The following is a 27,399-nucleotide window of genomic DNA, read 5'->3' as shown; positions in this document are numbered from 1 at the left end:
TCAGTCAACAGGAAAGCGATAAACCTCCCCTTTGCTTCCCGACATGCATTTCTCGTCAGCTGATTTGATCACCTCGGTATCGCTTTTATTTTCCTGAATCAGTGAATGACAGTGACAGCTTTCTCTGCGATATCACACGACTCATGCTCTTATTTTATCGATCCGGACGAGGTGAGAGAAAGAAAACCACGAAAGCGTGTCGGCGTTTCAAATCCTACCCCGAGAGATAAACACACACCAAACATGGTGAGTGCATGAGCTTGTGTTGAATGTATTTAGCAGTAATAATGTAAATCAACACACTATCTTTTGTTATATAATCTGAGCTATCAGTATAGAAATGTAATGTCAGTAGAAAGTGTGTATCTGTTTGTTTGTCTCTAGATTATATAAGGAGGTTGAAGCGAAAGGGCGTTTTGACGTTTTTCACAGACTGTATTTACATTCGTTATTATTTGTTGTAAAACTGAACATGTCTTCCTTGACATGTTTAGGTTGTTTCAAGTTATCTCGTGTTTCAAGTTATCTCTACAGTGACTGAAAACTGCTGTCACATCTATCCAAAGAGGAAACATGGGGTTTCTCACCGGCAAGAATTTGTGTATCAGTTCCAGTATTTGCTTAACACAGAATGTCAATACATTTAACAGGATTTTCTTCCTCTCGTTGTGTTTTCTTTTATTAAAAACTAACCTTCTTTATTACTTAATTATGTATATGTTCATGTTTTGCAGTGTGTTAAGTGGTTCTAATCAAAACTAGAGGAGACATGCTGGCCACTCAAACACCTGAGAGCGGCCCAGAGGCAAAACATGTTAAACAGGTTTGTTACTTCCTTATCTTTTTAAAAGTTGGATTGTGGACATTCTAAGGTCATAGAAATGTACACTTTCATATCTTAAAACCTGTCGAGCAGGTTCTGGATGGCAGACATTTGGTTTGCGGTATGTTGGATGAAAACTATATCTAGAATCATTATGAAACAGTGGCTACATTTACACGTACACCAATAGTCTGATTATTGCAATAATCAAAGTATAAGGAATAATAAAATAATATGTTTACATGATTTGGGGCAACCTCTTCAATCTCGTTCACATGCTACTCACTATTAATCTGATTATTTGCTGAGAAATGTGATGTTTTAATATATGAATATTTATTACAAAAAACAACTTGTTGCAAATATGTCTCTTTAATTTGAGCTTGTCATACGCACAGTTTATGCACAAACAGTCAGTCAGTTTGTGAGTCTTTTTGAACGATGTCTTAAAAGAAACACTTCATAAGTCATTTTCGACTACACTGGATGAGCTGTCTGTTTTGATTCACTAAAAATAATCTGTTCGTAAGAGTCATTTGTTTGTCAGACTACGTTGGTTTCTCTGTCTGTTTAGAATCACTAACAATAATCGGTTCGTAAGAGTCATTTGTTTGTTGGACTACATTGGTTGTTCTGTCTGTATAGATTCACTAAAAATAATCGGTTCGTAAGAGTCATTTGTTTGTCAGACTACATTGGTTTCTCTGTCTGCATAGATTCACTAAAAATAATCGGTTCATAAGAGTCATTTGTTTGTTGGACTACATTGGTTGTTCTGTCTGTATAGATTCACTAAAAGTAATCGGTTCGTAAGAGTCATTTGTTTGTTGGACTACATTGGTTGTTCTGTCTGTATAGATTCACTAAAAGTAATCGGTTCATAAGAGTCATTTGTTTGTTGGACTACATTGGTTGTTCTGTCTGTATAGATTCACTAAAAGTAATCGGTTCGTAAGAGTCATTTGTTTGTTGGACTACATTGGTTGTTCTGTCTGTTTAGATTCACTAAAAATAATCGGTTCGTAAGAGTCATTTGTTTGTTGGACTACATTGATTGTTCTGTCTGTTTAGATTCACTAAAAATAATCGGTTCGTAAGAGTCATTTGTATGTTGGACTACATTGGTTGTTCTGTCTGTTTAGATTCACTAAATATAATCGGTTCGTAAGAGTCATTTGTTTGTTGGACTACATTGATTGTTCTGTCTGTTTAGATTCACTAAAAATAATCGGTTCGTAAGAGTCATTTGTTTGTTGGCCTACATTGATTGTTCTGTCTGTTTTGATTCACTAAAAATAATTGGTTCATAAGAGTCATTAGTGTGTGAATCGGAATACATGCAATTGATGTTGTGTTTTGCCGTGAGCACAAACTCATTTCAAATACATGTTTTCTTCCCATTATTTTGCGGAAATATGGTCTTTTTATCCCCCCAACATTCAATTCAGACAGCAAACGAACATTCACAACTGGGGAAAATATGTTTTCTTTTGCTGTGTTGCTGTAGATGGGGGAGCACCACTGCTGGAAAACGGTGCATGGAACTGCCATTTTAGATGAAGCCGAAAATAAGTGCAGCTTCTTCTTTTTCACTATGTTTTCAGACCTGTAATTGAGTTGAACATGAACTGTCTGCTGCACTGGTGCAGGGGCACTTTGGTCAGAATGGAAGAAATGCAATTAAAGAGTTTACATGCCAGTATCCAAGTGATTAAAACAGGAGTTCACATATCATATCATAATCACAATATTCTGTTTACTGTATATGAGCTACAGTTTCAACGCAGTATTGCATTAATCGCATTATGATCACTATTTTACTAAGGAATGTTTTAAAAATGTATAAAGAGGTACAAAAACTCTTTAACTGTTCTAGCAATAAATAATATTCAATATATATCATTTCCGATAACTCAGAAGTCAAAGTCTGCTGGTTTCTAAGCATTTTGGATGGTTTCCCTCGTCATGTAGCCAAGAGGTAAGGGCAGCTTCCACAACTGTCATGTCTGTTTATGGCATTTCTTCCTCATTAATGTGAGAATGAAAAACTTAATATTACAGACTTTCTTCATTTGTTATAAACTAGAAACATGATGATCTGTTGTACAATATATTTGATGCAGAAGTTTCTGTTTCGAAGTGTTATGGGAAGTCAAACTAACTTAACACCTTATTTATATACCATAAGGTTCTAGTACCCATGTAGATTACTTTAAAGTCATCTTTTGGAATATCAAAGGCAAACAAAACCATTTGTACACAGGATGGAAACTAAAAGCTTTGTCATAACAGCAGAAAATCAGTAGAGTTCTTAGTGGGAGAAAAAGACATCAAATATAAGTTAATTTGCTTTGGTGGATCAAAATCTATTTTGGGTGGTCCTGCAGGAAAAAAAACATTGGTTTGACTCTCATCGACTCATTGCAGTAGTACTCCGTTTGCAGAGCTTTGACTGACAGATCTTTGGATCATGCTCTGTATGTAGTCAGTCAGCTGACATCAGGTGACAAGTCTGTCTGTAGGAATGGCTCACACTCACATGGCAGAGCATGATGTTGCATCTGTTCTATTCTTCCAAAAGTGACAATTTCAAGTCAGCATTTACTCACCCTTATGTTGTTCCAAAGCTGTATGATTTTCTCTTTCCATCAAATATAATAAATATGTTAACGATCTTCTTTGCCATATAATGAAAGTGAATGATGACCAGGTTATGTTTTGATCCAAAAATGACAAAAAAGCACCATAAAGCTACCATAACAGTTCAGTAACATACAACATTCCAAGTCTTCCAAAGCAATATGATGATATTGAGTGAGGCTCAGACTGAAATTTAAGTTGTTATTCACTGAAAATCTTCTCCGGTGTTAAAGTTTCAAAATCTGATTTGTGCATTCTGAATATGTGAAAACAAGGCACTAGTGACATTTGTTATTTTCGACGTCAAACGTAGTGACATGTCTTGATGCGGCATATTTTAAGATGCTTGTAAAATATACCTGCATAATAGGTACAATTTGTGGCAGAGATGAAAATTATCTGTGAATAACACTTCTATTTCAATATAATTTTTTTTTTTATAAAATGTTTTTCATTTTGGAGCTTGACAGCCCATGGTCACCATTCACTTTTATTATATGGAGCAGCATCAACATTCTCCTGAAATTCTCCTTTTGTGTTCCACTGAAGACAGAAAATCAGGGTTGGATCAACATGATGGAATTTTCATTTTTGGGTGAACTTTACTTTAAATTTGGTCATTGAATAAATAGCATCAAAATGAATGACTATTCATTTCTCACATTTGTTTCTTGGTATCCCCCTGCCCCCCCAACTCCTTTGTTTTGACATCTTGTCCAAGGAAAAAAAAATCTAAACTCTCTGTTCTCCTCAGTGGATCAAGGAAAAGATAGCACGAACACTGAAAGCCCTGCAGAAGCGTTACATCACCACAGACACAGCAGTGACCAGTGAGGACCTGGAAGCTAACCTGCTGTGTTGTGCTCTGGAATCTGTCTTCATCCACGGCATCAAGAGCAAGTTCATCAGACTAGATGGAGGAGGTCATGGACGTAAAGGAGGGTCACGAGGAGCCCTTCCTCAGCCTGTCTTCTGGAGCCTGCTTAAGACCGTCACCCACAGGTGGGTCATAAGTTAAAATATCTAGATTAGTTTTACTTGGGGGTGTAGGAACTAGTGGTCAACTGACTTGGCAATTTATAAATGGTGTTCTACATTTAAATGATGGCCAATACACAAAATTGCTGAAATGAAATGTACACACTTAAGTAAAAAAAAAAAAAAAAGATAAATAAATAGTTTCTAATCCATTAATAAAGCTGTTGGTAGATTTTGGAACTGACACAATGAAAAGTTGACATTTTTAAGCTTTCAAATAATATCTCGTGTAGAGTTGAGAATGGTATTTGGAACCAAAATGAAATACCAAAATTATTTTACTGGTTTTCGGTTTGTATTATTGGATCTTGAACGTGAATTTTTCTGCTGATGTGGACTGAACACCATACTAAACCACTGACATTTTTCCTGAAGCACTATTCAGTGGCAGCGCTACCCCTATTCAGGGACGGATTAACAACCGGGCCGATTGGCCCATTGCCCAGGGGCCTCTAAACCCAAAGGGCCCCAAGCTCTAAATCAATTATTTATTTATTTTGAGACCTCTATTATAAATCCATGTAAATGCAGCCTTATGTGAAATATAATTTGTTCGGCCGAGTGCATGCTGCACTACAGCAGCGCGAGCACAGACACTCGAGTGTGCGCTCAGGGAATCTGCGTCTCACAGGTGCAGCGCATTTATTTGAAGGACTACAGAGAACAGCCTTTGATTTACAAAACGCTTCCAAACACAAAGATAAGGTGCAGTACTGGAGTTTACCATGGCTGTGTACAAAGCTGAAGGTTTAAGTTCATATAAGCGACAGAATTCGTGCAACAGTATGGAGGACTTTAAAATGTTTAAGTCCTGGATGCATTTAATGTTTAATAATAAAGCCTTAATACCCTAAATATGTGCATGGTAACCTTTTGTAATGTTTGGTAAACCGTGAGAGTTCACAAAAGTTATTCTGTTATTTGTCAGGAGTTGGACTCAAGAATAAAGAACCTTTATTGCCATGGATGCATCAAACACAATGTCAGATTAGTGCACAGTGAGCTATGAGCCTAATTAGCACAATGCATAGATCTTCAAATGATAAAATCACTTTAAAGTCTAACAAAAATAATCTTGATCACTTGATTTCTGAACGAATGACTCAAATGAGCCGGTTCTTTTGAATCTACAACGCAAAATGCACAGTGTGACCTAGATCTGAGTATCGCTTGGCACCTCACGATATGATACGTATTGCAATACATGTCATGAGTCGATACATCACGTTATCATAATTTGATTCAATTACATTTCAATCAATTCCAATTTTCATTCCAATTAATTTGGGTATATTTTATTGATATACTTGTTTCTAATGAAGAGCATATAGCTTGAAACATAATGTTTTTGTCTCTTATTGAGCTCATTAAATTGATTTGGAAGTAACAGGGTGCCAACTTTGTTGTATTTGCATGATATGAATACACAAATAGCTGAATATAAATATCGAGACATGGATCATGGAAGTATTGACAGTGTTGAATAAAATATCTATTTGTCATACTTGAGTGAAAGTAAAGTTACCTTCATGGTTAAAAAGTAGCTCATGAGAAAACGACTTGAGTAAAAGTATTAAAGTAACTGAAATTAAATGTACTTAAGTATTAAAGGTACATGTAAATTGCATAAATTACGGAACAGTTCATTAAACCCATTGCAAATTATTTGATTCTTGGTGATCATCATTCTCCTGCCATCCCAGATGTGTATGACTTTATTTCAAATGCAGAATGCAAACAAAGATTATAGAAGAATATTTCAGCTCTATAGGTCAATGCAAGTGAATGGTGGTCAGACATTTCAAGGTACAAGAGCACATTAAGGGAGCATAAAGTTATCCTTACTACTACAGTGGTTAAATATATGTCTTCTGAAGCGATTAAATTGGTTTTAGGTGAAAACAAACCAAACTGTAACTCATTTTCACTGTATATCTTGCCATTGCAATCTCAAGGCACAATCATGATTTCAAGTTTGATTTCACTTGATCACTGTCACGGCCGGCTCTGAGCCACGACAAATCAGGGAGGCAACGAGAACAAAGTCAGTCAAAAAATCTTTAATAAATCAGTCAAAAAATCTTTTAACAATAAAGAATGAACTACGTAATCAACCCAAGAATCACACTCCAAAAACACAGGCCTGCGAACATAACTTTCCAAACTAAACTAATACACAAAGCAAAGCAAACAAATAACAACGAAAACAGCAACCCAAATTAACAGAAAACTAGAGGGTAACCGAAGCCCCTAAAGTCAGAGAACCATTACCTTTTATAATCCTCTGCAGGTGTTTCACATTAATCCCTCAGTAGGACGGGCCTAGAGGCACGTCACAATCACATACATGTACATATAAATTTTTTTGTTTTTCATTTTTAATACATTTGCAAAGATTTCAAACAAACTTCTTTCACGTTGTCATTATGGGGTATTGTTTGTAGAATTTTGAGGAAAATAATTAATTTAATCCATTTTGGAATAAGGCTGTAACATAACAAAATGTGGAAAAAGTGAAGCACTGTGAAGACTTTCTGGATGCACTGTACACAGCCCTGTTGTGACCAGGCTAGTCTAATTTCCAACAAATGATTCTTATGAGCTGGTTCTTTTGAATCTACATGTGTAACAGGAGCCAGCTGGTAAGTGATAGCTGTGCAGTATGTGTAAACCTAACTCCCCTGGCCTCAAGAGGTGCACTAGCGACTGACGATAGATGCGGTAGCCTTTAGCCTCCTCGTTAGCGTGCCTGCCTCCCATGCCAGAGACGCCGGTTTGAATCCCATTCAGAGCGAGTCGAGCAGGACTGGTGACATATACTAAACATGCAGTGAGACCAGTGAAATCTGATTCCTGAAGAAATGATTCTTATGAGCCATTACTTTTGAGTCTACTGCTTGAAAAGCATAGGACTACAATGCTGTTCCCAAAGGAATGACTCTAATGAGCTGGTTCATTTAAGTGAATCTGACTACATCATATCCAGCTTGAAATTCACCAAGAAGGCTCCTGAGACTAAAATCAGGCAGTGCAGTTTCTGGCCAGTTCCTTATGATTCCCATCCCTAAACTGTGGCATACTTGTGAATAGAAACAGATTCAATTAATAATGCAATCTGCAGTCTTCACATTCCTCTGTAAAAAAATAAATAAATAAATAAGGTCTTTCCGAGTGAGCAACTGGTCACCCGTTTTAAACCAAAAGAGGCATTTAAACCAAAAGAGGCATGGAAAGGAAACTGTGTGTGGGAGTTGTGACAAGCCTGCAGGATTAGTTGAATCATGTGGTTCAGTAATTAGCTTCACAGTCTATGGCCAATAGTCAAGTGATACTCACTCCCTAAAGGTCCCTTAAAGGCCATTTACTCACCCTTTTAGGGTTTCTTGTTTGGTTTAGTTTTGTTTAGTCAATAACTGAGTGACACCATTGACCATTTTTTCACCAACATTATTTCGAGCGAAGTTTACGCAGAATATTATTTGATCTTTTGTAACAATACATTTTAAAGTGCATTCAGACACATTCCTATTTACACATTCAGACATTGTTATACTGGACAATGGAAATATATAGAAAAATATAATGGAACATGATCAATAGGGCAGGGGGTCGGCCACTTCCTCATGATTCGATACACATCGTGAAACATGTCACCTTTCAATACATTTCAAAGAATCACTATATGATAATCATGGTTGAAACTGCAGATCTGTAGGATCTGTTACCACCCACGCAAGGTAAGGGATGGGAATGTAAAAAATGAAATAATTCTGGCTTCCTTACCAATCATGTACGTTAAGTACTTTTAAGGAAGAAAAAAATGGACAATGTTCTGAAAGCAATTGTTATTGCATTTTACTTTTTTATTTATTATTATTAAAAACAATTTGTAGTGTTAAATCCACCTCAGTGGAATCATGCAGACTGTAACTAGTTCTAAAAAGAATCCCAATATCCCAATAGATGGTTTTATCAGCACAGTCCTAACTGTCACATGCAACTTTTGTGTACCACAGGGATGTAGTTCAAGAACTTGAACGTCTTAACTTCATAAACTCAGACATTGGCCGCTGTAGAGCATGGGTTCGCCTGGCGCTGAACGACGGGCTTCTGGAATGTTACCTGACCTCACTGCTCCGCGAGGGCTCCAACTTGGGCTCCTACTACCAGCCAGGAGCCCTTCTCATGGACCCAGAGGACCGCGAGGTTCTTCTCACCCTCCTGCAGGGCTTGGCCTCGCTGACATTCCAGCTGTCCTACAAATCAGCTGTGCTGAATGAGTGGACCAACACACCGCTGGTTCTTGCAGGTCTATGCCCTCCCACGCCTGCCGATGAGCAACAGCTTTGCCCAAAACACAAGGAGTCTTGGGATACGGTCTCCCAGTCATCAGGAGGGTCCGGAGGCTCAGATTGGGCTCTGGAAGTGCTTCAGAGGGAGCCAAGGAAGGAACAGAGTGAGGGCTGTGATCCGAGCACACCTCTGACCTTATCAAACCTGAGTCTGGATACATCAGGCTTATCACGGCTGTCCTCCAGCCTGAGCTCTGATAGTCTGCTGCAGGGTCAGGATCTCAGGAGTCCAGAGAAAGAACGCTGGAGCTGTGACGCCGACATCAGCCGCAATGCACAACAGAAGAACACCCTTTCGGAGTGAGTAGAGTTTGTGCCCTTTTATAGCCTTCCATTTTGTCTTTCTCTGTGTATTTTCAAAATTGACATGGATTGGCTGAATGAGTAGTGAAGGACTAGTCTGTCTTATGACACAGACCCCGATCTGTGAAGTGACGTTCCAGGTTCAGTATGAATTAAGTTAAATTGACCGCAAAATGTTGAAGAGCTCCCAATAGATGAAGTTACTGTTAAAACTCAGGGTTTTACATAAATTATGACATTTCATTGATATACATTGTTATTGTATCTGCTCTATTAGACACAATTGACCTGCAGAGGTTGTTGGTGGATATTAACTTTTTTTACAAAGAAATTGTGCAAACTCTGATCGCAAAAAGCTTAATTTCCAAATTGCTGTCGCTGTGAAAGATATGATCTAACAATGATCTTATTATGATCAAGACCACCTTATACGATATAATGGGAGGAATGAGACCCGAAAGCGGGGTTTCCTGCGTTGTGACGTCAGAGTAATTTAATCTATAAGGCACTTACAATGGAAGTGAATGGGGTCAGTCATAAAACATTAAAATACACACTGTTTTAAAAGCATAGACACAAGTTGTAAACATTATATATGTTAAAATTATTTTTGTGTCAAAATCGTTTACCAACCATATCGGGGTAAAGTCAAATCCAATATTCCAACTATGTTGTCATGACGACGTAATATCGGTAAACCCTGTTATCTGATAAACACCAGATGGCTGGTAAATCCATGGTTTAACCACAATAAAAGCATGTTAACATAATGTTTATGTCTTGCGAATACATGTATACTTTTTAAATAGTTTGTATTATAATGCGTATAGACTACTGTAACCACGATTTTTGAACATTTGCAAATTATTTTATTTTGACAGGTCTTAAACCAAACGCTGATGCAGTAAGATGCTAATAAACAGCGAGATGCGACAGAACTGCCAAAGGTGTCTGTCTGCATGTGTACATGCACCGACAATCTAAAAATATGTCTGACAGGAATTGTTTTGTAAATTGTGTGGCAGTACTTCAAAGGCGATAAATGTTGAGACGTTACTTCTTAATGACGGTTCAATCATGCTGACAGTCCAATAGTTTGGCTACTGTTACTGTTAGCGTGCTACAAACCTCCGGGAAGTTGCGTCTTTAAAAGAACCACTGCTAAAAAATAGAAAAAAACTTGATAAACTAGTTGACCTCAGTAATTAGTTGGTTGTTGGTCAACTCCTCAACCATCCTGACCCTTCTCTCGTTGTCATGCTAGTCCCAACAGCAGCGGCGGTCGTCTTGTCCAGTATTTGTCATGTAACGCTTGGTAGCCATGCCCACTGTGACATCTTATTGGTCAATAATCTTGCTTTACATAATTGTATGTTTTACAAAATGGCTGTGATTTTGTCACTTTCTGCTGCATTTTGCTGTCAGTGAGGGCAGAAAAGTTACTTTGGGCTGTCACAATAACTCGATTTAAATATATTGTCAAAATAATGATCAATTCACTTGATTACAAAAATAATCGAAAGTGACAGTCCTAAAGTTACTTCATGCTCAAAACTCATCGCATTGTGTCTTGGTAGGATGAGGTTTTGATTCGAAGTATGGCTGAACGTTTAATTGAAACAAAATCGAGAATGGCATATTTGATGTCAAGCCATTATCAAACTGCAAGGGCTAAATAAACAGTCTGCATGCGCTGGTCACCGTGCTTACTGTATGTGCGTACCAAGGTTTCCGTTAGCTGGTAATTACCGTTTTTTTGACTAATTATGTCCTAAAAAATTTTTTACATTGTCAGACACAATTCCTGGTGAAAATATTAACACAATTCATCAGAAACCCCTTGAGTTGATGCCACAAGTGTACAGTGTGATGCCATGCCAATGATAACAGCGCTTTGCTGCCACAGGCATTTAAACTTTAGCTTTAGTCTTAGCTTTCGAAGACCTAATCTACAGTTCGTTGTATTGCGCGCAATGTCAGCCTGCGTTATTCCCTTTTCGTGTGCCCGCAGTGGGAAGCTTTTCACTTCAGAAGAAGAGAGGACACCAGGCTTATATGAATCTCAAGTTGTACAGAAATACATTTGTCTTCATTTTGGCAGTTTTTGTGCTATGAAAAATTGGAGGAAAATAGTCATAAAAATAATGAGCCAAACAAAGAAAATTAACCAAGGTGAGAAATTATATGACGTAACCTAACATTTGTTATTTTAATATTTATTTATAGACAAATATATGTGGCAAATTTTTGTTTTGTTTTTTTAATTAGACACCAATTTCATGATTCCATGAGGGAATGAAAAAATGTATACACTTAAAACATTAAAGTATACGTATACAAAATAAGGCCTCAAAACATCCTTCACATGCACATAAATGGACATGTCATATATCAAATGAAAGCTCTCACTCTCAGTAATGTGGCTGTACAGTTGCCCTAATACCACAGGTCGAAAGATTTTCAAAAGAATCAAAAGTGAAAAAGTATTTCTCTTAGTCATCAAATACAAACATCTCATTTATGCTCCAATAACTGCTGCTGTAAGCCCCAAATAGCTAAGACGTTTATATCTGCATTTACCTTAGGAATTTCCCTAAAAAATTAGCAATTGTATACTTGTCTGTGAGCTTGCTTGGCTGAATAATTTTATGTTATGTCTTAGATGTCCAGAACAAAATATGAAAGAAAAGCATGCAAAACTAATCCTCAGAAAATATATTTTCTATTGATGATAAAATGTTGCATGTAATCCACACAGGGGCTAAGATATTCAATGAAACATCGAGGGTGGTGTTTGAACTGAACATTAGATTGAATGTCTATGGACGAGCACATCTGTTTGGGCTAAAATGCATTAGAGCGCCACCTACATTTCAGATCTGTACAGTCACCTAAAGGATTATTAGGAACACATGTTCAATTTCTCATTAATGCAATTATCTAATCAACCAATCACATGGCAGTTGCTTCAATGCATTTAGGGATGTGGTCCTGGTCAAGACAATCTCCTGAACTCCAAACTGAGTGTCAGAATGGGAAAGAAAGGTGATTTAAGCAATTTTGAGCGTGGCATGGTTGTTGGTGCCAGACGGGCCGGTCTGAGTTTTTCACAATCTGCTCAGTTACTGGGATTTTCACGCACAACCATTTCTAGGGTTTACAAAGAATGGTGTGAAAAGGGAAAAACATCCAGTATGCGGCAGTCCTGTGGGTGAAAATGCCTTGTTGATGCTAGAGGTCAGAGGAGAATGGGCCGACTGATTCAAGCTGATAGAAGAGCAACTTTGCCTGAAATAACCACTCGTTACAACCGAGGTATGCAGCAAAGCATTTGTGAAGCCACAACACGCACAACCTTGAGGCGGATGGGCTACAACAGCAGAAGACCTCACCGGGTACCACTCATCTCCACTACAAATAGGAAAAAGAGGCTACAATTTGCAAGAGCTCACCAAAATTGGACAGTTGAAGACTGGAAAAATGTTGCCTGGTCTGATGAGTCTCGATTTCTGTTGAGACATTCAGATGGTAGAGTCAGAATCCTCTGATGGCTACTTCCAGCAGGATAATGCACCATGTCACAAAGCTCGAATCATTTCAAATTGGTTTCTTGAACATGACAATGAGTTCACTGTACTAAAATGGCCCCCACAGTCACCAGATCTCAACCCAATAGAGCATCTTTCTGATGTGGTGGAACGGGAGCTTCGTGCCCTGGATGTGCATCCCACAAATCTCCATCAACATCAAGATGCTATCCTATCAATATGGGCCAACATTTCTAAAGAATGCTTTCAGCACCTTGTTGAATCAATGCCACGTAGAATTAAGGCAGTTCTGAAGGCGAAAGGGGGTCAAACACAGTATTAGTATGGTGTTCCTAATAATCCTTTAGGTGAGTGTATATTTTGAGTAATTTTTTTTTCCCAAAATGTTTTTATCATAAGATTATAAACACAATATTATTTTTAACGTCTGGTCTTTAATGAACCAAAGAGAGCACATGTTACACCACTCTTTGTCTCTCTCCACTGGCTGCCGGTTGATGCACGTATTAAATTCAAGACTCTGATGCTGGCATACAAAACAGTCACTGGGTCTGCTCCAGCATACCTAAATAATTTATGCAGATCTACACTCTCGCCAGAAGCCTGCGGTCGGCTAAGGAATGTCACCTTGTTGTACCAACACACTTTCCCGGACTCTCAGTTTCATCATACCATGTTGGAGGAATGACCTTCCCAACTCCATCCGTGAAGCTGACTCACTCTCTGTATTCAAATAAATGGCTAAAAACACATCTTTTCCAAGAGCACTTAACCAGTCACTAAAATTAAAAAAAAAAAAAGAATAATAATATATATTCTTATTGCACTTAAATCTGTTTTGAAAGCTATTCTGATGCTAGTGAAACTTGTGGCACTTTTCGTACAAATGTCTCCTTAAGATGATTCGCTTATGTTGTCCTCTTTTGTAAGTCACTTTGGATAAAAGCTTCTGCCAAATGAATTTATGTAAATGTAATTGGAGGTTTTTTAATTTTTATTTGGGTGGTTCTCTGAAAAATTTGACCAATTTTTTGCTATTTGACAGCCCAAAAATGCACCAGAGTATAAGGGGTTAAAAGGCCATCGTCAACTCTACTACAAACTTCTTCAGTGTTGCCCCAAAATAAAGGCTTCTGCCAAAATGAAGGCTTTAGGATTTAACTGGACCGAATTGCAATGCTGCATGCAAGTTAAGAAATTATTGCACAAATATGGTACTGTTTTATAACAAAAAATTATATTGTTATTATTATACAAAATATATATTACTGTAATGATGTCTTAATCTAATAATAAAGATTTATTGAGTTCCAAAAATAATGATAAAAAGTGGGCTGACACCCTATCACAAAGTGGACAAAAAAAGGTACACAGTGAAGGTGTTTTTCCCCTTTATTTTTCACAGTATTTTTATTTAAAAATATTTAAGTATTATAAAAAAAATTGTCAAGAGTGAACAACTTTTCTTGAACAGTATTTCTATTGGTATTCGAGCATGTTTGCCCATGACTGTGGTAAAAAAGGAAACGATTAAATGTTTTAGAATATACTGTATATATTAATAATCATATTGCAGATCAAATAGTATTGTTCAGCATTTTTGGAGGTATTCATTATTTAAATTAAACCCATATGTTTGGTTGTTTTTTTTTTTCTCAGAGAGAACAGCTCCTGTAGTCAGGACTTGATGAAGGAAGCCTTTGATGTTTTCATGCCTGCTCCAGACAACCTGAGTGTTGCTGCCACACATGGGATCTCCGACAGTGAAGTGCACATCCCTGATGGCCTGATGCCTAACCCAACTGCACAGGACATTCACCAATCAGACACAAACTTCACAGAACCTTCTGAAACTTGCTCAGAAAAGATGTCCACAGAAACATTGCAGGAGACCAAAAAAGAAACAAAAGAAAAAGTGTCTGAGACTCTAGTTGAAACCACAAGGCTGAACGTTAGAAATGCAGTCACTGAGACTTACGAACATGAGAAGAAGAACGAGAACAGAGACTCTTCTTTTGGTTCCCCTGAAGTTTTTTCTCTCACCGAGACTGCAGAGAAGATCTCTGACCTTAAAGACCCTGACACTTTTACTTTAGAGACCTCTCCTGCCCCTGGTCCAGTGGGAAATTCCAGCCATGCTGTGCTTAAATATTCCACAAGTATTGTGAGAAGGAGAACATCCTCTGACTCCCTGTATTCCTCCTGTGTAAGTGTTTTATGTATTCATATTCTCAGACATTGATTAATTTTTACTTCATTAGTAGATTTTCATCGTATGATGCATTTTGTAGCGTAATTTTCTTGGTCCACTGAAATGAACTGTAAATGTATTTAAAACAGTCCCAAATCGCATTGAGACTGATTAAAAATCTAAAAACAATTTAGTAAAATCCACTTTAACTTGCCTTTCTGTGTCACCTAGAAATCCACATCTTGGATATCAGAGGAGGACTTCTACACACCTGAAGAAACTGGCAATTCTGTAGGTCATGCCATCATTGATGTTACACAAATGAATGGGCAGGTGACGCCCACCCTTGAACCAGACAGTCTCCAGCCACCACCTAGTGTTGTGCACCGGAGACAGAATGGTAAGATGGACATTTCCACATACAGAAATTGGAGGTCGCGGAGTTGCTGTATTGTTGGTCATAGTGTGCATTCTTACTATTGGTCGCTCTAACCTTATTGATGAGCTGCACAACTGGCCATTGCTTTTGATAATCTGATCACAAATTAAATGTATTGCTTGTAAAAATAAGATATCATTCTAATTTATCTTGTCCTTTAAAAACAAGCTTTCTCTAGGAAAAAAAAGAGTTTGTATTTAAATTGCAGCTGTGCTCAATGTTTCATATCAACGATTATCAATGCATAAATCAAACTAACTTTGAATGCAGATGTAACAATGTTCATGGTTGGGTGGAGAGGAGGAAGCAGGGACCGGATGAACACTCCAACGAACTTTAACACTCAATTAAACGCACTATACATCTCAATGTCACACATAGCCAAATTGACACACTCCGCTCCATGCATCTCTCTCCCCCTCTACCACTGTCTCCTCTCCTTAAATACTCCCCCGCTCCTCACCGGAACACAAGGCTGGTGTGGCGCACAGGTGGAACTCGTTCACTACTTATCTGCCCTGCTCGCCACATACTCACATCTCCAAACTCAGGCCGGGGAGTACTCTGGCCTGCGACTTACTCCGCCACACCCGAGAGAAAGGAGAGGGGGAGGGAGGAGAGTGAGAAAGAGAGAGAAGAGTGAGACGGGCTTGCCATCCCCCAAACTCACTGTCAAATGGTCCTCAGCCAAGTGTACTGCCTCCTGGTGGACAGCTGCAGGCTCCTCTGTCTTCTGGCGGACGGCTGTGGCCAGGACTCCATGACAGTGCATCCTTCCTCCTTTCAGGGTTTCGGCACCAATGTAACAAGGTTTGTGGTTGGGTGGAAAGGAGGAAGCAGGGACAGGGTAAACACTCCAACGAACTTTAATGCTCAACTTAAACACACTACACTTCTCAATGTCACACATAACATAATGGCACGCACACAGCTCTGTGCATCAATCTCTCCCTGTCTGCCACTCGCTGGAATGCAAGACCAGTGTGGCGCACAAGTGAAACTCGTTCACCACTTATCTTCCCAACCTCGCTCTGCCCAGATGCCACTCCGCCACACCCTGCTCGCCACAGCAGACAATGCCTGACATGTTTTTCCATACATCATTTTGAACATATCACTGAGACATGTCATATAGAACAGTGAAATCTCTCACAGTAACATTAAGTTCTCCTCTGTCTTGCCTGCTCTGGACTACATTGTCTCTCAGGAGACAGATCACATGCGCTCTTATGTCTGCATTCCTGTTGGTTGTTGCCGCATTGCATCGCTGCTCAGTTGAACATTTTTGTGCCATTGTTGCATTGCTTGGACATGCCTATATCGCATCGCCAATGGTCGCTGTCACTTATGTTGCTAACTCTCTTAAGAGAGATTGATAAAAATGTACTCTCGCAGTTAGAAAAAGAAAATTCTGTTTGTTTTTTTACTTGGCTCTTGAATGTGCCAAACCAAGTTGTTTTAGAACACTGAATGGATCCTATTCGTAAACGTTAAAATACTCACTTTTTCAGAAATAAAACCACAAGATGTAAACAATATGTGGTAACATGATTTTAGTGTTATATAATCGCTTACTAACATTGTTTAAGGAGAAATCTTAAACATTTCTGTAGTTTAAACTTAACCTCCTGATTGGAGGATGCTGGCCATTACTTAGTTTCAGAATAATTATGCAAATGTTTGATGTAATGTACGTAAAGTCTCAAAAACATGAATAACCAACACTCCTGCAAACATCGCATCTATAACTTGGTATTATTTATAATTTCAACTTAAGTCGGGTGCACACTATGATTTATAATAGTCCTTTACAATTGTTGCTTGTCAGACTGTACGATATGAACGCATTGATATCGCCATGGCACACTGTGCGACATTGTCAGACTGCACAATATACATCATAGCCGACATGTCCAAAACGTCCCGATCAGTAAATGTGTCTCAGGTAGCCTACAGTAATGATGAGCTACAACAAGTAAATATTAATTGTGGCATGAAAAATTACAAACCTCTCTGTTCAGATTGGAGAGTTATAGTACGACTTTCTCCTCTTTTAGATTAGTAACCTATAGGCCACACAAAATTTCGAAAATTGAAATAGGCTAATATTATATCATGCTTGCAAATTCCCTATGGATGATGCACAAACATGACATAGATGTCTATAATTGTATCCAACTGAATTTTCTGATTTGGATTAAAACATCCCGTAAATACTTACCAGTATAAATTGTTTTTTATTTACAAATTAAATTGGAGTGGTGTGAATCTTAACTAAAGACGTTACACCCCTTTAAAGTAAATTAGTAATTCAAATAACGTTGTAAAAAAATGCATGATAAATGTAAAGGGGAAAAAAACGATATTCATATTTGAAAACGACGATTCATATTGCTGAGGTGTTACACTTTTCCCCAAGTATTTTCTGCTTATTTATTAAAACGTTTTATATAAAATTAAAAGAAAAACGTTGAAAGTGCTTGAGCAGAGTGATAACTGGGCATAACTGTTGCTATGTTTCAGACGCGGAGCAGGTTACTTTTCAAGTGAACTGGGGTGCGAGAGAAGTGCGGACTTTCTCTTCTGGCCGTCGTAATAGAAGTCACACTCTACGACTGCAATGCTTAATTTCTGCACTCCCAGAACTTTGTCGGAGGCTGAAGATCAACGCAAAGGCTATTAATCGGCCGTCTGTAAACATGTCACACTGAACGTTGTAAGATTGCCGAGTTTGTCTCGAGATGAGAGAAATCCTTTAGGATTCCCATAATTTGTCTCAGACGGCAGAATCGTGGCCAAAATCGTACAGTGTGCACCCGCCTTTGGTCCCACTGTCCACATATAAGGACATACATTTTTAGGATAACCTTTTTATAATTTTCTTTTTTGTGCATATTTCTTAGGGACTACCAGTTACAAATCAAAAAAGGGAATGGAAAATGCACACAGCAGTCACGCTCTGGTCTCAGGAGTTTAAAACAAGAAAAAAGGGCCAATGGGATAAGAAGTTATTTTTAGCCATAAACCTCAGTAAATGTTGTTAGATTTCTCTGAAAATGACTAAATATCTTGTCATTTTGCTTAAGTAAAATTGTGTAGTTTTAAGGAAGTTTACATATTTTTACTGAAAAAACAAGACAAAAAGCTATTTATTTAATGTATCATTTGAGTAGCATTAAGCAAGGTGCACTTGTAATAGCGTGTCTTAATTTTTCCATGATAGTGTAATTAAAACTGGCATCACCTTTTAAAATACTTCAAGCTGCTAAATAGTAGTTACTTCTGCTAGACTGTTTTTTTTTTTTTACTCACAGAGACCATAGCTACATGGCAGTGAAAAAAAAAAAAGAAATTTATTTGGGTAGTCTATTTTTGAACTGTATGCCATGATGTGATAAGGGTGCATACATTTCCTGTGTTGTTGAATACTTCCTTCTTGCTGTTTAAGCCATGCAGAAAAATTTCCTTCATGGGCTGACTGTGATGCATTAACTTATCTTTGCTTGGTTTCAGATAGTGCTAAAATTAGTTTTGAAAGGTATAATGAACTTTCAAATTGTCACACATTTTTAAGTGTTGGATCGTGCTCTGGGCTTTAATTTGGAGGTTTGATCCCAGGTTTTAAATATATTGGGCCATACTGGAGTAGAAGTGTAACCCCGGTGTCATAGCCAAATCCCCCCCATTGACCCTTCTCATTATCCCCATCCAATAATTGGCTGTATCACTCTACTCTCTCCTCTCCACCAATAGCTGGTGTATGGTAAGTGTACTGGAGCACTATGGCTGCAGTTGCATCATCCAGATGGATGCTGCACACTGGTGGTGGTTGAGGAGATTCCCCCTATACTATGTAAAGCGCTTTGAGTGCCTAGAAAAGTACTATTTAACTGTAAGGAATTGTTATTATTATTATTATCCAATATTTCCAACTCCTGCCATGACCATATAAAAAGGGAAACCCAGTAACGTTCACATGATATGCAAGAGTGTTCAAGGACATTTTATTTAGAGAACAAGTGAAACAGCAATTACATTGATGACTAATAACTAGAGGTAAACCGATAAAGGATTTTGCCAATACTGATTACTAAGCTGGTGAAAAAATTAAATACAATAGTCAATTTTCCACTATGGGGCCAGTGCAATCCAGGGCTATAAACTTTCCAGCCAGGGACAAAAGCCTCGGACATCAAGCCACGAGACCAAAATCTTAGACAGTGTAGGTATTCATTTTGTCTAAACCAAGTCTATCTAAAACAGTATCTAGAAATTAATATCTAGAAATTATCAAGTTTATCTAAAAAGTACTCATTGTATATCAAACAATTTGTGTGTATATTCATAAACCCCTGCAGAGAGAGATGCGCCCTCTAGCGGTTGACGCTGCACAACACAGAAATATGAAATAATTAAACTTTGCTAGTTGAATTGTAATGATTATCAAAATGATCACTTGCCAAATGTTGGCTATTGATGCAGTACACTTAAAACATGTCTAAGAACAAAGCAATAATTAGGGATCTATCTGAATCATCATGGCAAAGATGTTTGATTCTCCCTTATATATAGCCTTTCCATGATTTGAAATTAAGCAGAATAACTGTAAGGTAACTAATGCTTTATTATAGGTTAAACAGGCCTTTAAGATAAGCGCTATGAATTGTTTTCTCTTCCATATTCAGCCGTTGGTGGATTTACAACGTATCTAACTATTGCGTTTGCAATATGTTTAATTTTTGTTTTAAATCATATCAAAATGCAAATTCGAATGAATCAGACAAATCTGAAAAACCACCCAGTCCTACAACAGAGATATGATAAAAGACACCAATGTTATATATGTACGTCAATAAATAGATCAATGCTTTTGCAATAATAATCAGAATAAGCTATTCTTTTGCCAAGTATTCATTAGCCCAACTGACTGTAAATGCAGTTTCCAAGAAATGTTACATTTTGGTGCATTAAAATAGAATTTAATAAATTAGAACATTTATCAGGACTTTACAGCGGCTGTGTACACAACTCGTCAGTTAAATCAGAATTTAATTATTTTATATTGTTGATAGCAGTGAGATTGTAACTTTGTCTCTTTCTTTTAGGTCTGCTAAACCCATTCAGAGGTCTGCTGAAGCTGGGTCAGCTGGAGCGCCGCAGTGCGGTGGGCATGTGGTGGGATTACTACTGTGAGCTCTCTCCCTTTGAGTTGCGGCTTTACATCAATGCAGAGGAGCGCACCTGCTACGAAAACCTGTCCCTGCTGCGCTGCGAGGATGTCCACCTGTCCTCTGGTACTGAGGGACGTTTCCAGCTCTGCTTCCCAGGCAAGACACTCTACCTGCGAGCGCCGTCTCGAGGGGAGGCTGAAGACTGGGTTGACCGCATCATGGAGGCTGTCTGCAAACTACGACCCATGCTGAAGGACAAGCAGTTGGAGGTGCTACAAATGCCCAATGACCGAGAAGTCCTATCGCCACCCTCAAGCCCCGAGCACACCATCACAAAACTGCCTAATTCTCCTAATTTAGACTGGACCCGTCATACAGACCCAGAACCAGATGCTATCAAGGAGACGGTGGTCTATCAGAAAATGGACGAGAACGGATGGAGGTCTCTGGTGCTCTCACTCTCCCTGGAAACTCTCAGGGCTTACTGGGTCCAAGAGGACTCCAAGATGCCTCTATTCTCTCACCCCATAGGGACAATCAGGGATGTTGTTCCAGATGTTTCTCTAGGTAGCCCTGCATTCTTCAAGGTTCTGACTGCACAGGAGACCCTGACTTTGAGAGCAGAGAGTGGCGAGGAAGCGCGTGGATGGAGGAGCCTCATCAGAGGAGCACTCGACTCGTATCTGGAGACGGAGGATGATGGGACAGTTGAGGGCGCCTCATCGACCAGTGGTGGGCAAGAGGGGAGCGTTCACAGGCTGGTCCAGCACAGACTGAAGGGAGATGGGGTGCTGCTGTCTCACTTGTCCATTGTCCCCAAAGAGAGAGGACTAGACGCACAAAATTACAAATGTGCAGGTACAAAAATTTGGAAGCAAATGTTTCATTACCTGGAAACATTTTTGTTAATTACAAAATTTTAAAACATTGAAGGATAATTCAAAAATACTCCGTTATTTTTACAGATTAAAAACCCAAACCAGAAAGAACCATATAGGTGGCATAAAAAATACATGTTCATTTTAACCATCTGTACATGTATTCACACTCTTGAATAAGTGTGTCTAAGATCAAGTGCGCTCTTATCCAAGACCGTGAGAAAAAGTTTTATTTGTTTAGCGCTTTTCACAGTACACATTGTTTCAAAGCAGCTTTACAAAATATTATGCTGTAATGCCTCAAAGTCCTCAATGAGCAGTTTAATTGAAATGTCATTGAAAATCCTGCCTTAAAATGAATTGTCTTTGGGCCCCTAGAGAGCAAGCCAAAGGTGACTGTGTCAAGGAAGCCAAAAACCCTGGGAGAAACCAGGTTCAGCTGGGGGAGTCAATTCCCCTCTGGCTTAAAAAAGCCATCTTTTAATGCAAAAATAACACAAATGTTTATTCACAGTATTTATTTTGCAAGTAATAACAATAATAAAAGTAATGATTATAATATTACTATTTGTAGCACAATCTCTTTTTAGAACAAGCATTCCCTTTCATGTGGCAGCATTTCACATTTCACCGCGATAGAAACAATTAGGGCTGGGCGATAAAATTATATCGATATTTATCATGGGAAAAAATCTGATATCAATGATAAACGTTTAAGTAATTTTCGATGTTTAGCCCGTGTTCTACATCTAGACGATTGGATCAGGTATGTATTGCTAAAAACACAAGCAGTTCAGCAAAGTTATACATCGAACTAGCTAACTGAAGTATTAGCAGGCAGCCCTGCTTTCAAAGAAACCATATTCCTATTTTTCAGTGAGGCTCAGTGGCCGGTAGCTATCAAGTTTATATTATATCACTGTATACCGAAAAAGAAAATACTGGCAATGAAATACAGCTATCAACTGAACAAAACAACTAGTTAAACTTTTTTTAAATTTTTTGTTTTTATTTATGATCCATAGCGCTGTCACAGAAAAAAATGTTTCTTCTTGTGATTGTTTATTGGTCTTGGCAATCTGTCTTATGGTGCAGTACTGCCACCTACTGAGCTGGAGTGTGGCGCATCACAAAGTCTTTCAGAGGAGTCAAACATCAGTTGAAGATGATGAACTTTGCCAAATTTAATCGAAAAGAGGTCACACACCTTATGTAGGATTACGTCCTAAATTAAGTGTACTTTAAACTCTGGAGTTTACTTGTAAACAAAGTTATGTTTAATTCATTCTTGAGGTCTAACAAGTATTTGGAATGCAGTTCCGCCCCCATTAATGGTATGAAATGTATATTGGTTATAACTATTGATATCAAACGATATGAAAAAAAATGAATAAATATTGTGATCTTTTGTTGGCCATATCGCCCAGCCCTAGAAACAATAATTAAAAATGTATTGCAGTTGATTCATTTCCACCGGTATATTGCCCATCCCTAATTGTATTCATCAAATCAAAGTCAGTGTGGAAGTCAGCATGCAGGATAAAACATTTTTTTAATCTTTTAATGTCAAGATTAGTTCAGGTTTTTATGAGACTTCTTTGAAAATAATGGTTAAAGTTAGGTAAAAATTAAATAAAAAAAAAAAAAAGTGAAACATGGAGGGAAAAAACATTCATACAAGATCGGATTCATATTCCACCTGTGTTGTTTTTTTTTTTTTTTTTTGTGGAACCCAATAAGAAGAAATGTATTTTTGTTTAATAACAACATGACACAAAAACAAGATGAGGGTTGCGGACAAGCTGATTTATTCACAAATTTGCATGACAGAACAAATAAACTCCGAAGTTTAGTCAATAACAAACGCAATCTCTCTTCTCTGGCAGTGGGAACCAGGACATTTGTTTACATTTGCCTAAATGCTGCACGAGCATTTACATTTGTTTCCCATCACACACTCCAGCAATGGATCACACAAAAGAGAACAGAGCTGCACACATACATTAAAGTACTTTCTGTACAGTAAACGTAGCGAGTGTAGACTATTTATTAATGAAATAGCAGCCCTTATGGTTTGATAATCGTACTAGGTCGTGTGGCAATTCCGATTTTATTTTGATTACAGTAATCGTTCTGTCCTTGTGAAAATATTTTAATGCATTTTATTGCACCGTTCTCTAGAATAGTTGATTCCAATTGCTCAGTGGTGCCATCCAGTTGTCTGATTTCTTAAAAATTACATTTTCGCAATATGAACACCTCTCCGGATGAATTCAGCTTTTTCTTAAGACTCGTTATTTCAACACAAATCATTATTTCATGTGCATTTAAAGGTGTCATGACATGAGGAATCAAATTTTCCTTGATCTGTTGGTGTATAGGAGCTCATTCTACTATAAAAACATACTGTAAGTTTCAGAACTCAAAACTTCATCCTCACTCAAAAAGTGCATTTGTTGAAACCAAGCTGCCAAAACAACTCGTACACTACTTCCTCCACATTGTGATCTCACACTGTGGTAGACATTTGCTTCTGACCACCTCCACAACAACACATCAACGCCCAAATAAACCTTTAATCACTTCCGTGTGCCGCCCGGTATTGGTGAGCAGTGAGATGGCAAAGAGAGAGGGTAGGTCAGTCAAGAGCAGAGAGACATTCATAACAGTGGGCATGTACTGTCAAGTCTTAAAAGAAGAAGCAGCTTTTAGTTCCCACTTTCCAGTAAAATTGTTTTCTTTAACTACTATGTACTAACTTTAAAAAAAGAGATTATTTAGCAGAGATGGGCCACTTCTATTAAAATGAATGGGAGAAATTTGAACGGTCAACGGATGTAGAAAGGATGGCCCGCCTTACAGGTAAAAGAGTTAATCGCCTTTTAGATACAGACATCACCTGTCAATCAACCCGAGAATGTGCATTTGCATACAAGCTGGGAAATTGCGTTCGTTAGCATAATCTAAGGTGAAGAAGCACAATTCATGATACCACTTTTGTCCAATTTTTCTGCTGATTTGAAATATGTTCTTTGATCGTATTCTTGACCAACTGTTTTAGAGATTTAGATTTTTCCCCCATTCAAGTAGATAGGAGCTGCTATTGTATGCCAATGTTTACATAGAAAAATAGCTGCCCAAGAGTGTTCCAAAAATAGCCGCCATTGGACTGACTTGCTAGAAAGACTTTAATTAAAATACATACAATACAATGTATTTATTGTGTCACTACAAGTTGTTCTGTAAAATCCTCACAAGATTCACATTTGGTACTACGGAGGTTGAAGCACGGGTTGGTTTAGGGTTGGGGTAGGTTTAGGTTTTGGGGAAAGTTAGTGTATTTGCAGATGTAATTTAATGCAGGTACTATAAATGTAAGTACAATGCAAGAACAGTACATAGTATCAAATGCTGAAGTACATGGTAGAAAAAGACTCCTAATATAAAGTGGGTCTGGATTTTAATCTAGATTGGAAAAACAAGTTTTCTTTTCATCATCTGGGACATTATTATTTGTCATTTAGCCATGTGTGGCCATAGACCACATGTTTCAGTCCTTTGCATCTTTAATTTGTATGTTATTGAGGTTTTGTTTTTCGCGCTTGTGCTTTCTGACACTCTGTAAATGTGTCCCCAGGTTGCTCTCGGCAGATCGGTTTGTCTTTGGGAAAAGCTCGACTCTGTGAGTTCTCAGGTCAGTACTACTGTGAGACCTGTCACCAAGGAGACACTAGCATCATCCCCTCTCGCATGGTGCACAACTGGGACCTAACATCACGTGAGGTGAACACTTATTACATGTTTTGATTTAATTTATAGACATTTTGCTTTTGAAGTCAGCACAAATCAATGTTCACAACACATTGTACTTCTGTAATGTGAGTATAAAAGAAAATTCAACGAGATGAAAATCGCATCTTACATTTTATTTAAATAGTAGAGATTTTTCCATGACATTATTAAAAAAGAAAGTATTTCATAGTTTGGTTTATGTTTTATGTTTGTGTGGATTTGAGACTTTCTCCAGCTTTGGAGAAATGCTGATCAAGTTGTGAATCTGTTACGTTATTTTTGTTCTTCAACTGTGTATGTGTCTATATGTTCAGATCTCAAGACAAGCCCTGAAGTTGCTGGCTGAAATAGAGCACGAGCCTCTCCTGAACCTTGACGCTTTAAATCCTGACCTGTTCGATCATACTGACATCATGTCTACAGTACGGAGCCTGAGACAGAGACTCTGTTTCCTTGGCAACTACCTCCTAATGTGCCGCAGTGGGATCAGCAAGAAAGTCCAGGCGAGGTGTGTGTATGTATGTATGTATGTATGTGTGTGTGTGTGTGTGTGTGTGATCTTGAATGCATGTGTTTTGTTATCAAGTTTTCAACTTTAATAGATGTTTGCAACATACTGTATAAGTAATAAGAATCCTTACCCCACCTCCCCTGCAGACTTCAACAGAGGAGTTACTTAATGGAGAATAGAGATGTATACAGCATTTTGGACTTGCAACAGGTATCTTCTGCTCATTTTGTTCTTATAATAAGTGGTGATTGCCAAGGCAAACATCCTTTACTTTTGCTCAAACTTATTAAAGTCAATTTGTAACATCATTTGCAACACATTTAACTTCCTTATTCTGATGTATTTCTGAGTGAAACCGGCTATTCAACGAGACATGTAGGGAGGACATAATTTTATCCATTGCAAATTTATTGGTTTGTGAAAAATCCAGTATATTACTTGTCCTGCACCGTTTGTTCTATGGGCATGAATGATACCTCAAATCGAGTGGTTTATTGAGGAGAGGTGTGCTTTTACTTTTCTAAGCAGTCAGACTGATGATTTTAACCTGGTGAATAATAGAAATGTGGAAAATTGAAGGAATGTCCTGATTCATATCTAGTAAATCTTTTACACTTTGACCATTTAAGCAACCACCTATCAGCTTTGTAGCAACTACCCTGAACACACTAGCATTTGCACTAAAAAAAACACTCAGAACACTTTAGCATCCACATAGAAACACCCTGGTAACCACACCCAACACCATAGCATCATAGCAGTGAATTTGGCATGGATAAACCCCACTCACATTTTCTTCAGAAAATGTAAAAGTATAGTTCAGTGGTTCTCAACCCTGTTCCTGGAGGCCCCCAACACTACACATTTTGGAAATCTCCCTAATCAAACACACCTGATTAAACTCATTAGCTCATTAGTGGAGAATCTAACACCTGAATTGGGTGTGTCTGATAAGGGAGATATACAAAATATGCAGTGTTGGGGCACCTCAAGGAACAGGGTTGGGAACCACTTATTATTATAATACTGAACAACTACTGTACACGTCCAGTAATCTCTGTGTTCCTTATTCTCTATGTGACACACAGATAGCAGATGGGCACTATGAATCTTACCTGCAGTCTCTGATTCAGTTTGGCTCAGAACACGTGTACAACTGTGACCTTTGCACCCAGAGGGGTTTTATTTGTCAGATCTGCAATACAGGCAACATCATCTTCCCTTTTCAGCTTGAGAGCACTTCCAGGTACTGTGAAATGCTACAAATTTAATAGACATCCAGTGTTGGGGAAGATACTTTGAAACTGTTCCGCATGCTAGTCATAATTTAAAGCTTCTCTTTTTAACCCTCCTAAGCTGTTCAAAAATGGTCAACACCTTGGCAGTTAGCGGTCATTTTTGACCAGATACAATAAAGGTGTACCCCTTTTTTTATTAAATGTTCTAACACCTAACTCGCTGAAGTAGTAATAATAAAATGATGCACTTCTTTTGGGATTTTAGGTTATTTATATTGAATTTACATATACATTTTTTCATTTGTAAATAAGCAACTTCACTATAGTAAAAATCTAAAATTCTATGAGTTTAAATATAAAGAAAATATGAGAATGTGTCATGTATGGGGCAGATTGCTTCCATCTGGTGAGAAAAATAAAAATAACATGATTTGAAAATCATATTGTGACAGTGGTACCCAGTAGTTGTTCTATG

The 27,399-nt window shown here is 38.0% G+C and overlaps 1 protein-coding gene across 1 annotated transcript in view; it reads left to right on the top strand.

The window, feature by feature from the left end:
• The first annotated feature begins 33 nt into the window (after window positions 1-33).
• Window positions 34-27,399, top strand: part of plekhm1 (pleckstrin homology domain containing, family M (with RUN domain) member 1) — a 31,044-nt gene continuing 3,678 nt past the window's right edge. The window contains exons 1-11 of the mRNA XM_052102980.1: window positions 34-246; window positions 735-823; window positions 4,218-4,465; window positions 8,518-9,153; window positions 14,364-14,910; window positions 15,127-15,295; window positions 20,440-21,363; window positions 25,021-25,166; window positions 25,490-25,683; window positions 25,833-25,896; window positions 26,775-26,932. Coding sequence (XP_051958940.1) covers window positions 770-823; window positions 4,218-4,465; window positions 8,518-9,153; window positions 14,364-14,910; window positions 15,127-15,295; window positions 20,440-21,363; window positions 25,021-25,166; window positions 25,490-25,683; window positions 25,833-25,896; window positions 26,775-26,932 — 3,140 coding nt within the window. The 5' untranslated portion in view covers window positions 34-246; window positions 735-769. The remainder of the gene's footprint in view (window positions 247-734; window positions 824-4,217; window positions 4,466-8,517; window positions 9,154-14,363; window positions 14,911-15,126; window positions 15,296-20,439; window positions 21,364-25,020; window positions 25,167-25,489; window positions 25,684-25,832; window positions 25,897-26,774; window positions 26,933-27,399) is intronic.

Source organism: Xyrauchen texanus, chromosome 33, assembly GCF_025860055.1.
Source record: "Xyrauchen texanus isolate HMW12.3.18 chromosome 33, RBS_HiC_50CHRs, whole genome shotgun sequence".
NCBI lineage: Eukaryota > Metazoa > Chordata > Actinopteri > Cypriniformes > Catostomidae > Xyrauchen > Xyrauchen texanus.
The sequence above is the reverse complement of the archived record's forward strand: the minus strand, read 5'-3'. Positions and strand labels throughout refer to the sequence as shown.